This window comes from Pelobates fuscus, chromosome 3, assembly GCF_036172605.1.
Source record: "Pelobates fuscus isolate aPelFus1 chromosome 3, aPelFus1.pri, whole genome shotgun sequence".
Taxonomy (NCBI): domain Eukaryota; kingdom Metazoa; phylum Chordata; class Amphibia; order Anura; family Pelobatidae; genus Pelobates; species Pelobates fuscus.
In genome coordinates, this window is record NC_086319.1 from 131,663,751 (window position 1) to 131,679,324 (window position 15,574).

The window sequence follows — 15,574 nt, forward strand, 5'->3', positions numbered from 1 at the left end:
CAGTGTAATTTTGGGCACCAGTTTTAAAGAAGGATATTGCAGAATTAGAACATTTGCAGAGATGAGCTACAAAATCAATAGAGGGGATGAAAACCATTAGTTACCAAGAAAGGCTAAAAAAAAACGCACTTGTTTTCTATAGAAAAAAAAGGTGCATCAGGGAGGATATGACAGCCCTATGCAAATATATACAGGGTCAGTATACACCGCTATGTGCTAACCAGTTCAGTTGTAGTAATATACAACAAATAAGGCAGATAAAAGATGTGGAATTCTCTACCTAAAGAGGTTGTCTTATCAGATTCTATAGATAAGTGTAAAAAAAGGCATGAATGCTTTTTTGCATAAATAGAATATTTAAGGATATAATTGATATGTATGTAAACAGATTGTTGCTATAAGGAGAAAATGAGTAAATTGAGCATGTGGAAAAGACAATACTAACTACATAAAAATAAAAGAAATATAACTGGCAACTACTAAGTACTGGAACACTGAAGGCTACATATTACATGGGCAATATAAACTTAAAATGTGCAATTAAGTCACAGATGGAATAATACATTATGGATACATAACCTCCCCATGACTACTATTAACAGCAATTTTTAGGCTATAAAGTTCATAAACAGGGAGTTAATTAAAATGGTACTTATAGTGAATAAAAAGCAAAAGATTAAGCACAATATAAATTGTTAGACCAGACATATATACTGGCTCCTAGTAATTTTGTTATTTTTTAGGTACACTATTACAGTAACATAATATAATCTAAATGTACATGGTCACCAGATAATTTCTTGGATTCTTATTTTAATGTGTTATTTATTCACAATAGTAATGACAATACCATTTTTCATACAAACACTTACTACAATAAAAAGGAGAACAAATAAATTGCACATAAGTGCAATGCGGAATATGTCATTATAAACAAATATAAAACTCCTATGATATTTGTAGTGCAAAAGGGGGGAGAAAATCCTTAAGAGTAGAAAGAATTTAACAAAAATATAAGAAAGAGAGAAGTTATGAGAGACGATCTGGGAAAAGGGGGTGTGGGAAATGATGAATAAAGGTCCAGTCTCCCCCACCTCTCCCACCTCTCACCCATTCACTTTCAAATAAGTTGGCCTATGATAAAAATTTATACATTATGTGTCAAAGCCCAAATATGTTTATTTTCCTATTAACAAGAAATGATTGGAAAAATAATATTATTTTCATTTCCATATAGATATATGTCTCAGTATTGTCTTCTCCTATTTGTTAAGTCAATACGTTTTTTTCTGAATATTCATACCAGTGTTTAAGAAAGGGCATTTTAAAAAAACAGAATACTTTAGGCTCATATTTTTATAAAAATGGAGGGAGAAAAGAGAACATAAATTGTGGAGGAATGTGGAAGGGGGAAATGTAAATGTGTTTTGAATATGAGTCTGGTATAAAGAAAAATATATTTCAGCTTTTACAGATATTTTTTTAGTTAAGCCATCCAAGAAGAAAAGCAGAACGAATGAAAGGTCACTCACCATCATAAACTATTAGTCGAAAGCTGTTTCGGCATTCAAGTGAGTTCTCCAAGATCTCCTTTAACGTGCGATAAAACAGTTTTGTTTGTTGAATGCGATCTTCAGCACTAAAGGCAGCACTTGCGATATCAGACATTTGAAGCAAGGATGCTAAAGGGGTAGCATATTCCACAATGCAGTAATATGGCTACATAAAGTAAAGGGGAAAGTAGTTTAAGCTTGTGACATATCTTAATATTACTAGTGCAAATTAGGGGTGACTACAGGAAATCATGTAAAACTCAAGAAATAAATAAGAAATAATTTTATATTTTAAGAACTGCTGAATATGAGCACCTGGCCAAGAAACTGTTACTTTGTAAGAGTGTAAGAGTGCAAGCCTTTTGGTGAGATACATTTATATATAATAAAAATAGACTTCGTCACCTCTCAGGGTTTTGTGTGTGTGTGTGTGTGTGTGTGTATTCCTCATTCTCAAGCCTACGTGTCTGAGGTTTCTGTGCATCTTAGCTGTCCCAGAACTGCACTCCTCTAGACAGAGATCTCAGGTGTCCCACTTGGAATATGCTGAAGCCACTCTCATATTTTGGGGCTTAGAGCCCCAAGTGCTCCTATCACAACTGAGACTACTACCGATGTCACTTTCCTTTTCACTTCTAACTCCCCTTTCAGACCTTCTGATTTGTCAACCTTCTCATTTGATACGGTCTTGTGTTAGTTTTCCAGTGACTGTGGTAGGTTTGTCCAGTGGTCAAGGACTGCTAGCTTTTCCATGATAATCTCATTGCAAGTATTGATGTGGTTATTGGAGTTTATTCCTCCTCATGGATCATGCATGTTCTTTGTTTAGTCCATCTAATTCCAGTTGTGACACTGTGGTTTTGTTACCTCTCTGAGGTAGGCGAATAGATATTTCTAGGTTCCTTGCCCAGGGATCGCTCACTGGTGAGGTGATCGGGCAGGGCATCAAACCCATTTCTAATTCAGTGACATTTCCATTGCTCCAACCAGCCAATATAAATGATACATCTTTATAAGACTATATCCCTATGATGTTTGAATGCCAACACGGTTATTCATTAACAGCACCCTCACACTCACAGCACCCTCACACACACAGCACCTTTACACACACACACACACACACACACACACACACACACACACACACACAGTACCCTTACACACACAGCACCCTCACACACACTCACAGCACCCTCACACACATACACAAAACAATGCACCCCTCAGACATATACAATACTTCCAAACATATATATATACTACAGCAGCCCTCACAAACACACACCGAACCACTACACACATTACATTCCAGATACACACTAGATCCTTTACCCAACTCTGGATCATCTAATCAACACACACAAACACACACGGACACGGACACACAATCCCTATATACACCCTGAATCCTCTACACACACAGTAGATCTCCTATACACACTCTGGGTCCTTCACACACTAGATCCCCTACACTCACAAACTGCACCACCTACACACACTACAGCCCATATGCACACACTCGCTACATCCCCTATACACACTATGCTCCTATACACACACTCTCTACAGCCCCTTGCCACACATATTACACCACAAACACAACTGAAATTGATCTATTTACACAATACCACACCACAATAAGCTCACTCTACACATACACAATCCCACAAGCAGCCTCCAAACACATGCTCGATACTCTTTCTTGGCCTTTTTGTCCTCTGGTATCCCACTTATGGAGACACCAGAGACAAGCTACAAGCAAACACTGCGCAAGCATGCTATTAAATGTGCTTGCGCTGCGCAGAACAAATACAGGGTCTTTTTCTCATGCTAGAGCTCTTCAGCAGGGCTCTGCACATTGAACCAACATGCTCACTTTGAGAGGGGGCGTTCTTGTCATTAGTGAGGCCTTCTCAGGAGGCCGGTGTGATTGAAAAATACACAGGCCAAATTTTTTTCCCAGTCCGGCCCTGCTCTCCAGCATACGACCGATCAGCAGGGCAAGCAGGCCCCGCCCCCATTTCCATTGATTTATTACAGTCAACCTCCTTCTCATTTAAATGTAAAAAAAAAAAAATATGCCACTTTAGGGTAACTGCAGACTTCTGTTGGTGACTTGTTTCCTGTGTTAACTCACTAAGGACACATCTTATCAACCCAACTTTTTTCAGCATCAACTGTATAATCAACCATCCACCTACTTGCCATATTTTCAATATAACTTCAACAATTAAAGTTCCTGCATTTGCTTCATATCCACAAGCTTTTTCAGAGTTGGGAGTGAGCTCTATCTAGAACAGGAATTGGCCATAAAGATGTTTCCATTATTTTCAAAGGCAGATGAGCATATCCCACAACCTGCACACCCAGTAATTGGCAGCAAATCCATTTAACAAATATGATGATTGGAACTGCTACATAGGTTGTACAGGTTTACATTCTTGCATCCACTCAATTTTACTTCTTCTCATGTCCTTTCTACCACATTATTTTGGTCTGTAGACCATTATACATGATCAGAATTCTATTATGCAGGGTTTAGAAGTAATTTTGTATATACCAGTTTCTAAGTGAGGAGTATGCAAACTTGGCACTCCAGGTGATGTGGACTACACCTCCAATAATGCTCTTACAGCCATAGTGCTGGTAAAGCATCATGGGGGATGTAGTTAACAACAAATGGAGTGCCGAAGGTTGCCTACTCCTAATCTAGGTCCTTTATTGACAGTTTTGGTAAATTTACACAATGTTTGCATCTTCCTAGTTATTATGAACCCTATTTTTTTTTTATAATGTATTGTCTTTTCTATTATACAGTCCAAACACATTGTAAACATAATAAACCGTATAGTGTAATTTAGCTTGAGTTTAAAGAATATACTACTAATTAAAAACAACATAATAGCTCTGAAGGATATTTTACATACCCTGTGTTCTTCATCCAAAATGCGATATACATTATTTTTGAAAACACGCCCTTTAATGCCAGCACGATCCTTGCAAAGTGGAGGAATCTCTTTGAGAAATGTTATATTCTCATCACCTTCGTTTAAATCACCATATAACTTGCAACTTAATGGTATTAAAATATGCAATTTGCACATTTGTGATGATTTAAGTAAGTTATTGTTTTCTTCATTAAATTTTTTCACCAAATTTTTCAATTCTACAAACACATAAAAAAATAATCAAATATCAAATCCAGTCACCAGCCTAACATACATGTATGTTTGTCTTTATGTCAATATATCCAACCATCTATATAAAAAAAAAATACTTTTGTTCCGATGATTTCTTACCTGGTAAAACAAACTTCAAATATCCCACATAATAGGACCATGCAAGCCCATGTGCAACATTCATATGTTTCTTTTCAATAATTTTGGAAATACCTGCTGGAGATGTTTCCTATTCAGAAATAAAAGCAATATCGTGTAGAATTTAAATTTGTTTGAATTCACAAACATATTAAGTCAACAAATACAATAAATATAATATTTGGATTACCTTTGAAGGTATTGCATTCTACTACAAATAATTTGTTGTTCTTAGACTGATCCTTTAAAAATGTTAAGACTGAGATGTATATATGAAATGAAGAGTGTCTTGTGTTTAATGCTGCCACTTGAAAAAACCACTTGCATTGCTTTTGGTAATGCATTTTATGATATTGGTGGGCAGTAGTGATGTACCGAACTGTTCGCCGGCGAATAGTTCCCGGCGAACATAGCGTGTTCGCGTGGAGAACACATGCGCGGTTCGATCCGCCCCTTATTCGTCATCATTGAGTAAACTTTGACCCTGTGCCTCACGGTCAGCAGACACATTCCAGCAAATTAGCAGCAGACCCTCCCTTCCAGACCCTCCCACCTCCTGTACAGCATCCATTTTAGATTCATTCTGAAGCTGCATTCTTAGATAGAGGAGGGAAAGTGTAGCTGCTGCTCATTTGATAGGGAAATTGATAGCTAGGCTAGGGTATTCAGTGTCCACTACAGTCCTGAAGGACTCATCTGATCTCTGCTGTAAGGACAGCACCCCAAAAAGCCCTTTTTAGGGCTAGAAAATCAGTCTGCTTTTTCTTTTCTTTTTTTTCTTCTGTGTAATGTAATTGCAGTTGCCTGCCTGCCAGCTTCTGTGTCAGGCTCACAGTGGATAATGTGCCCACTTGCCCAGTGCCACCACTCATATCTGGTGTCACAATAGCTTAAGCTTGCATTTAAAAACAATTTTTTTTTTCACTGTAATAGATTGAATAGCAGTTAGTTGTCTGCCAGTTTCTGTGTCAGGCTCACAGTGGATACTGTGCCCACTTGCCCAGTGCCACCACTCATATCTGGTGTCACAATAGCTTAAGCTTGCATTTAAAAACAAAAACATTTTTTTTCACTGTAATAGATTGAATAGCAGTTAGTTGTCTGCCAGCTTCTGTGTCAGGCTCACAGCGGATACTGTGCCCACTTGCCCAGTGCCACCACTCATATCTGGTGTCACAATAGCTTAAGCTTGCATTTAAAAACATTTTTTTTCACTGTAATAGATTGAATAGCAGTTAGTTGTCTGCCAGCTTCTGTGTCAGGCTCACAGTGGATATTGTGCCCACTTGCCCAGTGCCACCACTCATATCTGGTGTCACAATAGCTTAAGCTTGCATTTAAAAACAAAAAAAAATGTTTTTCACTGTAATAGATTGAATAGCAGTTAGTTGTCTGCCAGCTTCTGTGTCAGGCTCACAGTGGATACTGTGCCCACTTGCCCAGTGCCACCACTCATATCTGGTGTCACAATAGCTTAAGCTTGCATTTAAAAACAACATTTTTTTTCACTGTAATAGATTGAATAGCAGTTAGTTGTCTGCCAGCTTCTGTGTCAGGCTCACAGTGGATACTGTGCCCACTTGCCCAGTGCCACCACTCATATCTGGTGTCCCAATAGCTTAAGCTTGCATTTAAAAACAAAAACTTGTTTTCACTGTAATAGATTGAATAGCAGTTAGTTGTCTGCCAGTTGTCTTTTTTTTGTGTGTGTCTGCCTCTGACAACAGCGATGCCATTTGCAACCTATGCCAAAAGAAACTGAGTCGTGGGAAGTCCAACACCCACCTAGGTACAACTGCTTTGCGTAGGCACATGATCGCACATCACAAACGCCTATGGGATCAACACATGAGTACAAGCAGCACGCAAACTCTAAGCCGCCATCCTCCTCCTGGTCCAGCATCTTCAGCCACGTCAACCACTGCTGTCCTCCTTTCCCCCTCTCAACCATCCACCACTCCGTCTCTCGCCTTGAGCAGTTCCCGCTCATCTGCCCACAGTCAGGTGTCTGTCAAGGACATGTTTGAGCGTAAGAAGCCAATGTCAGAAAGTCACCCCCTTGCCCAGCGTCTGACAGCTGGCTTGTCTGAACTATTAGCCCACCAGCTTTTACCATACAAGCTGGTGGAGTCTGAGGCGTTCAAAAAATTTGTAGCTATTGGGACACCGCAGTGGAAGGTACCCGGACGAAATTTCTTTTCACAAAAGGCAATCCCCAACCTGTATTCGATTGTGCAAAAGGAAGTAATGGCATGTCTGGCACACAGTGTTGGGGCAAGGGTCCATCTGACCACTGATACCTGGTCTGCAAAGCATGGTCAGGGCAGGTATATCACCTACACTGCGCATTGGGTAAACCTGCTGACTGCTGCCAAGCATGGAATGCGTGGCTCTGCAGAGGAGTTGGTGACACCGCCACGACTTGCAGGCAGGCCTGCTGCCACCTCCTCTACTCCTCCTACTCCATCCTCTTCCATAACCTCCTCGGCTGAGTCCTCTTCTGCTGCTGCATCTTGCTCCACATCAACGGCACCCCCCCAGATCCCCAGGTACTATTCCACATCCCGGATACGGCAGTGTCACGCCGTCTTGGGTTTGACTTGCTTGAAAGCAGAGAGTCACACCGGACCAGCACTCCTGTCCGCCCCCAACCGCACAGGTGGAAAAGTGGCTTACTCCGCACCAACTGGAGATCGGCAAAGTGGTTTGTGACAATGGAACAAATTTGTTGGCGGCATTGAATTTGGGCAAGTTGACACATGTGCCGTGCATGGCACATGTGTGTAATCTGATCGTACAATGCTTTGTGCATAAGTACCCAGGCTTACAGGACGTCCTGAAGCAGGCCAGGATCGGCTTGGGGATGTCCGGAGAAGTACTCACAGATCACTGTTCAAGGTCTGTTTGTCTGGATAACCCGTCAGCATTGCCATTTTGCTTCCCAGGGCGATAGTGACTTGTAAAGTCAAAAGGCTGTAGCGCCAAACTCCAGCGCAACAGCCTGGCATTGTCTCCTAACACCCTGTTCAGCCACACCAACGGGTTGTGATCTGTGAGTAAGGTAAACGGTTGTCCATACAAGTAAGGTTGCAGCTTTTTGAGGGCCCACACCACTGCCAGGCACTCCTTTTCAATGGCAGTGTATCTACTTCCCTAGGCAAAAGTTTCCGGCTTAGATAAGCCCCGGGTTGCTCGCCGCCATCTGCTCTGACTTGGTTCAGTACTACTCCCAATCCAAACATAGAAGCGTCTGTATGGACGAGAAAGCGTTTAGTTGGATCAGGAGCAGAAAGTACAGGTGATTTAATGAGCGCCGTCTTGAGCTGTTGGAAGGCTTGTTCACACTCTGGGGCCCATACTACTATCTTGGGGAGGTTTTTATGTGTTAGATCCGTGAGAGGTTTAGCTAGGGTGCTGTAATTAACTACGAATTTCCTGTAGTACCCTGCGAGGGTTTTAGTGCGGGGGGTTGGCCACTTGGCGACTGCCTCTATTTTAGCGGGTTCTGGTTTCTGTAGCAGGCTCTCGACTCTGTGCCCTAAGTATTGAACTTCTGCCATTCCTATATGGCACTTACTGGGCTTTAGGGTCAGTCCGGCCTCCCTAATCCGGTCTAGTATAGCTCCTATGTGGGTCAGGTGTTCGGGCCAGGAGCAGCTAAAAATGGCTATATCATCCAAGTAGGCGCAGGCATACTCCTGAAACCCATCCAGTAGCCGATCTACCATTGGCATGACCTTAAACTGATACAGGCCAAACGGGGTGACAAATGCCGACTTGTGGATGGCATCCTCGGCTAATGGAATTTGCCAGTACCCCTTGCACAGATCTATTGTGGTGAGGTACTGGCCTCTGGCCATTTTGTCTAGGAGCTCGTCTATCCAGGGCATAGGGTAGGCGTCTGAGGTTGTTTTATCGTTTAGCCTCCGGTAGTCTACACAGAAACGGGTCGTGCCGCCCCGTTTCGGTACTAGTACTACCGGGGAGGCCCAGGGGCTGTCAGAGTGTACTATCACCCCTAACTGCATCATTTCCTCAATGTCTTTCCACATATTTTCTTTAACTGCTTCGGGTATGCGGTAGGCGGTTTGGCGAAGGGGGGTCTGGTCTAGGGTTTCAACTTTGTGAGTGGTTAACGGAGTGTACCCAGGTAGGTTTGAAAACGTGGCCCCCTTGTCCTGGATTAGTCTTTGGACCTGGGTTCGCTCCTGGGGGTCTAACCGTTCTACTAACTGTACTTCTCCCAGGTCTCCACTCTGGCCCTCTTGGTCTAGGAGATCTGGGAGTGGCAAATTATCATAATCTTCAGTGGCAGATGCACAGATCGTGGTTACCTCTTCCGTGCGCTCGTGGTATGGCTTGAGCATGTTCACATGGAGCATGCACTTGCCTCCCGTGCCTGTGACCGCACCGATCACAAAGGTGGTATCACAAACATGCTCTACCACCTTGTATGGGCCCTGCCAGGAAGCCTGCAGCTTGTCCTTGTGGACAGTGTCAATCCATATCTGCCAAGTGACCCTATGTAGGGGGAACAGTCCCTATTCTGCTCTGTGTCAGTGTGTATCAGGGTCCCTGAGGACAGGTGTCAATCCATACCTGCCAAGTGACTCTATGTAGAAGGAACAGTCCCTATTCTGCCCTGTGTCAGTGTGTATCAGGGTCCCTGAGGACAGGTGCCAATCCATATCTGCCAAGTTACCCTATGTAGGGGGAACAGTCTCTATTCTGCTCTGTGTCAGTGTGTATCATGATCTCTGAGGACAGGTTTCAATCCATATCTGCCAAGTGACCCTATGTAGGGGGAACAGTCCCTATTCTGCTCTGTGTCAGAGTGTATCAGGGGCTCTGAGGACAGGTGTCAATCCATATCTGCCAAGTGACCCTATGTAGGGGGAACAGTCCCTATTCTGCTCTGTGTCAGTGTGTATCAGGGGCTCTGAGGACAGGTGTCAATCTATATCTGCCAAGTGACCCTATGTAGGGGGAACAGTCTCTATTCTGCTCTGTGTCAGTGTGTATCATGGTCTCTGAGGACAGGTGTCAATCCATATCTGCCAAGTGACCCTATGTAGGGGGAACAGTCTCCATTCTGCTCTGTGTCAGTGTGTATCATGGTCTCTGAGGACAGGTGTCAATCCATATCTGCCAAGTGACCCTATGTAGGGGGAACAGTCCCTATTCTGCTCTGTGTCAGTGTGTATCATGGTCTCTGAGGACAGGTGTCAATCCATATCTGCCAAGTGACGCTATGTAGGGGGAACAGTCCCTATTCTGCTCTGTGTCAGTGTGTATCAGGGATCCTTAGAATAGGTGTCAATCCATATCTGCCAAGTGACCCTATGTATGGGGAACAGTCCCTATTCTGCTCTGTGTCAGTGTGTATCAGGGTCTCTGAGGACAGGTGTCAATCCATATGTCAAGGTGTCAATATGTCATATGTCAGGTGTCAATCCATATCCATTATGATTTAGGAATGTTAAGTGATTTATGCCCTTTATGGATTAAAACCAGACTCTGCATCAACTGTGTAATTTTCCATGGGAGTTTTGCCATGGATCCCACTCCTGCATGCCACAGTCCAGGTGTTAGTCCCCTTGAAACAACTTTGCCATCACTTTTGTGGCCAGAAAGAGTCTCTGTGGGTTTTAAAATTTGCTTGCCCATTGAAGTCAATGGCGGTTCGCCCAGTTCGCCGGTTCGCGAACGTTTGCGGAAGTTCCTGTTCGCCATTCGCGAACCGAAAATTTTGTGTTCGCGACATCACTAGTGGGCAGTTGGATGCCTTAATTTATATTTTAACCATATCAATTAATATAGTTATTGTATCATGCACAGAACTACACATCTTTTAAAAAAACAACTCTATTTATTAGATTTGTGTGCCATACCTGAATTCCAAGGAGCCATGCCAGAAAATGTGCAAGAAGAATCAGAAGAAAACTAATTTTTCTAGGGAAATTGGGCAAATATTCCTCTTCGTAAAATATGTAGCACAAAATAAAAGATGGAATCACAACAGACATATATTTTGTGTTGAAACTTGCTTTGAAAGCCTTCAGGTAGTGTCCATTGTACCTTTAAAATCAGAAAATATATGTAATATAAGAAAAGCTAAATACCTAAACAGCATTAATAAAAATACTTATATTGTATATGTGTTAATACAGAGTATTAGAGAAAATTTATTGATACTTACCGTAATTTTCTTTTCCTGGCTATTATTCATGGCAGCATTTAACATATGGGTTTAGCTCCTCCCTCTAACCCTCAGGACAGGAAACACAAACAATCAAACAATTAAGCCTACCTCCCCTAGTATATAAGGTACCCCAGTATCCTCCACACCTCAGTCCAGTAACAAGACAAATAAACCAAGATAGCGTGGGAGACCAAATGCTGCCATGAATAATAGCCAGGAAAAGAAAATTACGGTAAGTATCAATACATTTTCTCTATTCCTGGCTAATCATGGCAGCATTTTAACATATGGGATTCCCAAAGCAATAACCACTCAGGGAGGGTAAGTCATGCTACAAAAATTGTTTAATATCCACTTAAGGCTTAAAAGAGTTCAAGACCGACAGGCCAAACTCTGAATCTAAATGAGAAGAGACATCCACTCTGTAGTGACGTACAAAGGTCCTCAACGATGACCAATTGGCAGCTTTACAGATGCTCTCTGCAGGAACTCCTGACTCTGCAGTCCATGAAGTAGCAATGGACCTTGTGGAATGTGCCTTGATGTCCTTGGGAACTGGAACCTGTTTCGCTCTGTAAGCTCTAGAAATAGCCTGAACCGTCCAGGAACGAAGGGTAGCTACAGAGGCTGCTTCACCTTTACGAGAACCCCAAGGTATCACAAACAATTGGGGAGACTTCCTCCAATTAGCTGAGCGACCAATATATGTGGAAAGACATCTCCTCAGGTCTAGCGTATGGCATCTTTCTTCTTCAGGAGAAGATGGCTCCTGAAAATACCCCGGCAGGACAATCTCTTGATTCAGGTGGAAGGATGTAACAACCTTAGGAAGGAACTCAGGTCTAGGCCGTAGCACAACTCTATCATCGAAGAAGGTAGTGAACGGTTCCTCAGATGACAGTGCTCTAATATCTGACATTCTCCTAGCAGATACCAAGGCCAGCAACAACAGGGTCTTCAGAGAAAGAACCTGCATAGGGACCTCATCAATAGGTTCGAAGGGATGTTCCGTCAAGGCCTGCAGAACCAGAGGCAGATTCCAAGGAGCCGAGAATCCCTTGATAGGAGGTCTAATCCTAATGACTGCTTTGAAGAATCGAATCACCATAGGATTTAATGCCCAACGAACACCAGAAAGAGCTGAAAGAGCCGAGCAGTGCACTTTAAGCGTGTTAAGTTGAAGGCCTGCTTGTAGGAAACCCAAAACCTGAGATACGGAAGGGGAACTTAAATCTTGAACCGTGGAATTACCCCATCGTGCAAAGGCTTCCCATACTTTATGGTACGTAGAAGAAGTAGAAGGATTCCTGGAACGTAACAGGGTTGAGATAACCTGGTTCGAAAGGCCATGTTCAACTAGAGACTTCCTCTCAATAGCCATGCATGGAGCCTGAATTTGTGAGGCTCCGGATGAAACACTGGTCCCTGAAACAGCAGGTCTTCTGAGACTGGAAGTTCCCAAGGCAGGTCCATCGATAACCTCTGTAACAGGAGAAACCAAGGGCGACGAGGGCCAGAAGGGAAGGACCGCTATCACCTTGCAATGTTCCTTGGAGATCTTTCTCAGAACAGCGTGTATGAGGGGAATCGGAGGAAAGACATAAGCCAGATTGAACACCCAATTGATGGATAGAGCATCTTGAGCAACCGCCTTTGGATGGTATCTCCTCGACACAAAGCATGGTACCTGCGCATTCCGAATGGTCGCCATGAGGTCCACTTGGGGAAGACCCCACTTCTGGACCAACTGGGTGAAGATCCTCCTGGAAAGTTGCCATTCTGAAGCTTCTATCAGGTGTCTGCTGAGGAAATCCGCTAATACATTCTCCTTCCCTGGAAGATAGGTGGCACACAGGCCCTCCACATGATTCTGAGCCCAGGTCATAATGGGAACGATTTCTCTCATCAGGGCTACACTCCTTGTTCCGCCTTGATGGTTTATGTAGGCAGCAGCTGCTTTGTTGTCCACTCTCAACTTGACCCAGCAATACCTGATGACATGTTGAAAATGAAGAAGGGCCAGGAAAGTAGCTCTTAGTTCTCTGATGTTGGAAGGTAAGCATTGAGTTTTCGGAGGCCATTTTGCTTGAAAAAATCGATTGCCTAAATGCGCCCCCCAACCTGTCAGACTGGCATCCGTCGTAATGACCACCCAATCTATTTCCCGCAAGGGGAACCCTCGGGAGATATTTTCCCACGACATCCACCAAAGGATCTTCTGTTTCAGAACCAAAGGAATGCGAATCAGCATCTCCCAATCTCTTGAGCTGGTCCTGAAATTTTCCAGAAAAAATTGCTGAAGAGGGCGAAGGTTCCACTGAGCCCACCAGACAAGCTCTATTGTGGAAGAAAGAGTCCCCAGGAGCCTCATAAACTCTCTTGCCGAGGCTGAAGTCTTCAGTCTGAAGTCCCTTATCCGATCTTGCAGTACGATCTTTCTGTCGTGTGCGAGGGATACAATCGCCGTGTCTGTATTGAACTTTGCTCCCAGGAATATCAGTTCTCTTGAAGGATGCAAGTGACTCTTCTCGTAATTGATGAGCCAGCCGAAATGAGAGAGAGTGTCGAGGACTAGTCGTCTGTGTTGAAATATTAATCCTCGGTCCGGGACCACTACCAGGATGTCGTCCAGGTAGTGGAACACCGCTACACCTTCTTTTCTGAGCAAGGCAATGATGGTGACCAGAACCTTCGAGAAGGTCCTTGGGGCCGTACTTATACCAAACGGAAGGGCCTGAAATTGAAAGTGTTCTTTCCGGACACAAAATCTGAGAAACTTTTGATGGGCGATCGTGATTGGGACATGAAAATAGGCATCCCTGAGATCTATAGATATCATCCAATCTTGGTGATGAACAACAGGAATGATGGAGCGAATGGATTCCATGCGAAATCTTCTGACTCTTAGATAAAGGTTGAGCTGGTGGAGGTCTAGAATAGGTCTCCATTTTCCTTCCGGCTTCTTGACCAAAAACAGGGGAGAATAATAACCCTGGAATCTTTCTCTTATGGGTACAGGCACGATGGCTATTTCCATAAGCAGATTGTAGACATAAAGATTCAGAATCTCTCTTTTTTGGATGTTGGCAGGAAGCCTTGTGCGAATAAACCTTGGTGGAGGCGGATATTCTTCGAAATCCAGATGATAACCTCCGCTGATAATGGATCTCACCCAAGCATCTGGAATGATTTCCCAGGCCCTCTGAAAGAATGAAAGACGTGCTCCCACTCGAGGAGCCTGGAGTAAGCCACCTTCAGAACTGCTTGTTGGGGCGAAAGGAAGAAGTCTGCGTCTTGCCCCGAGAGGATTTTACATTCTGGCCGCTCTTCCAATTGGAATGCCTCGAGAATTCTCTGCCCGGTCTGTAGGTCTTACTTTCCCTAAAGTAGCCTTGATCCCTAAAAGGTCTGCGGTCCAAATGAGGTCTCTTAGGACGTCTATCTTGTGGCAGCATAACCTGTTTAACCTCGGCCGCTTTTTTAATAGCTTCATCCAGCGGTTTTCCAAAAAGCACTTCCCCCATAAAGGGAAGTGAGCATAAATTATTCTTAGAGGAAAGGTCTGCCCCCCAGGACCTCAGCCAAAGCGCCCTTCTAGCGGTGACTGAATGAGCCATAACCTTAGAAAGAATTCTAATGAGGTCAGTGGAGGATTTCAAAAGCCAGTCACTGGCGAGTTTGATATCTCTTAAGGATTCAGCCATCTGACGTCTACTAACACCTTTATCGATGTCATCCTCCAAGTCAAGCAACCAGGAACGCATGTCTCTAGACAAAGCAGAAATGGATACAGCCGGATGGCAACCTAAACCTGCTGTCATAAATGCTTTAGATAAATCAGCGTCAATCCTTTTATCCATGGGCTCCTTAAGGGAAGCATTGCTATCAATCGGAAGCGTAGATCTTTTAGCAACCTTAATGATAGGAGCATCAACTTTAGGGACCGTAGTCCACATTCTGGAATCCTCCTCTTTGATCGGATATAACTTCGAAAGCCTTCCTTGACTAGTAATCCTCTTGCTGGGAATTTTCCACTCGTTCTTCATCAGTTCTTTAATAGAGCTGTGAACTGGGAAGGAAGGTCTTTTCTTATGCAAATCACCAAAGTGTCTGTCAGAAGCTGAACATTCTTTGGCCTCTTCCGGCAAATCCAATGTTCTTCTAACAGCCATAATCAAATGCTCCATAGTTTTGGAGTCCAAGGAGCAAGGTTGTTCCATATACTCCTCTTCACTGGAAGAGATTTGCTCTAAATCCAGGTAAGCTGAAGGCTGTCTGTATTCATCTTCAGACTGATCTGAATCAATGCCGAAGGTCTCACCTCTTGATCTCTTATTCTTGTGAGATTCAGCAATTCCCTCCACCACCGCTTGTTTAATCCAGTAAGCCATATCTTTGGCTGAGGAGGTAGAGGCTTGCGGTGACTTCTGGCGATCAGATTCTCCTGCGACCATGGCTAAGCATCTTCTGCAGAGCCTGCAGTTATCCATAGGCCTTGC

The 15,574-nt window shown here is 43.5% G+C and overlaps 1 protein-coding gene across 2 annotated transcripts in view; it reads right to left on the reverse strand.

Annotated features, from left to right (window-relative positions):
• STING1 (stimulator of interferon response cGAMP interactor 1) overlaps positions 1 to 15,574 on the reverse strand; it is a 56,926-nt gene that overhangs the window by 27,673 nt on the left and 13,679 nt on the right. For both annotated transcript variants that reach the window (XM_063447474.1, XM_063447472.1), the window contains exons 4-7: positions 10,765 to 10,951; positions 4,856 to 4,964; positions 4,484 to 4,722; positions 1,533 to 1,719 (exon numbers count right to left, since the gene is read on the reverse strand). In XM_063447474.1, the coding sequence (XP_063303544.1) occupies positions 1,533 to 1,719; positions 4,484 to 4,722; positions 4,856 to 4,964; positions 10,765 to 10,951 (722 nt within the window). The remainder of the gene's footprint in view (positions 1 to 1,532; positions 1,720 to 4,483; positions 4,723 to 4,855; positions 4,965 to 10,764; positions 10,952 to 15,574) is intronic.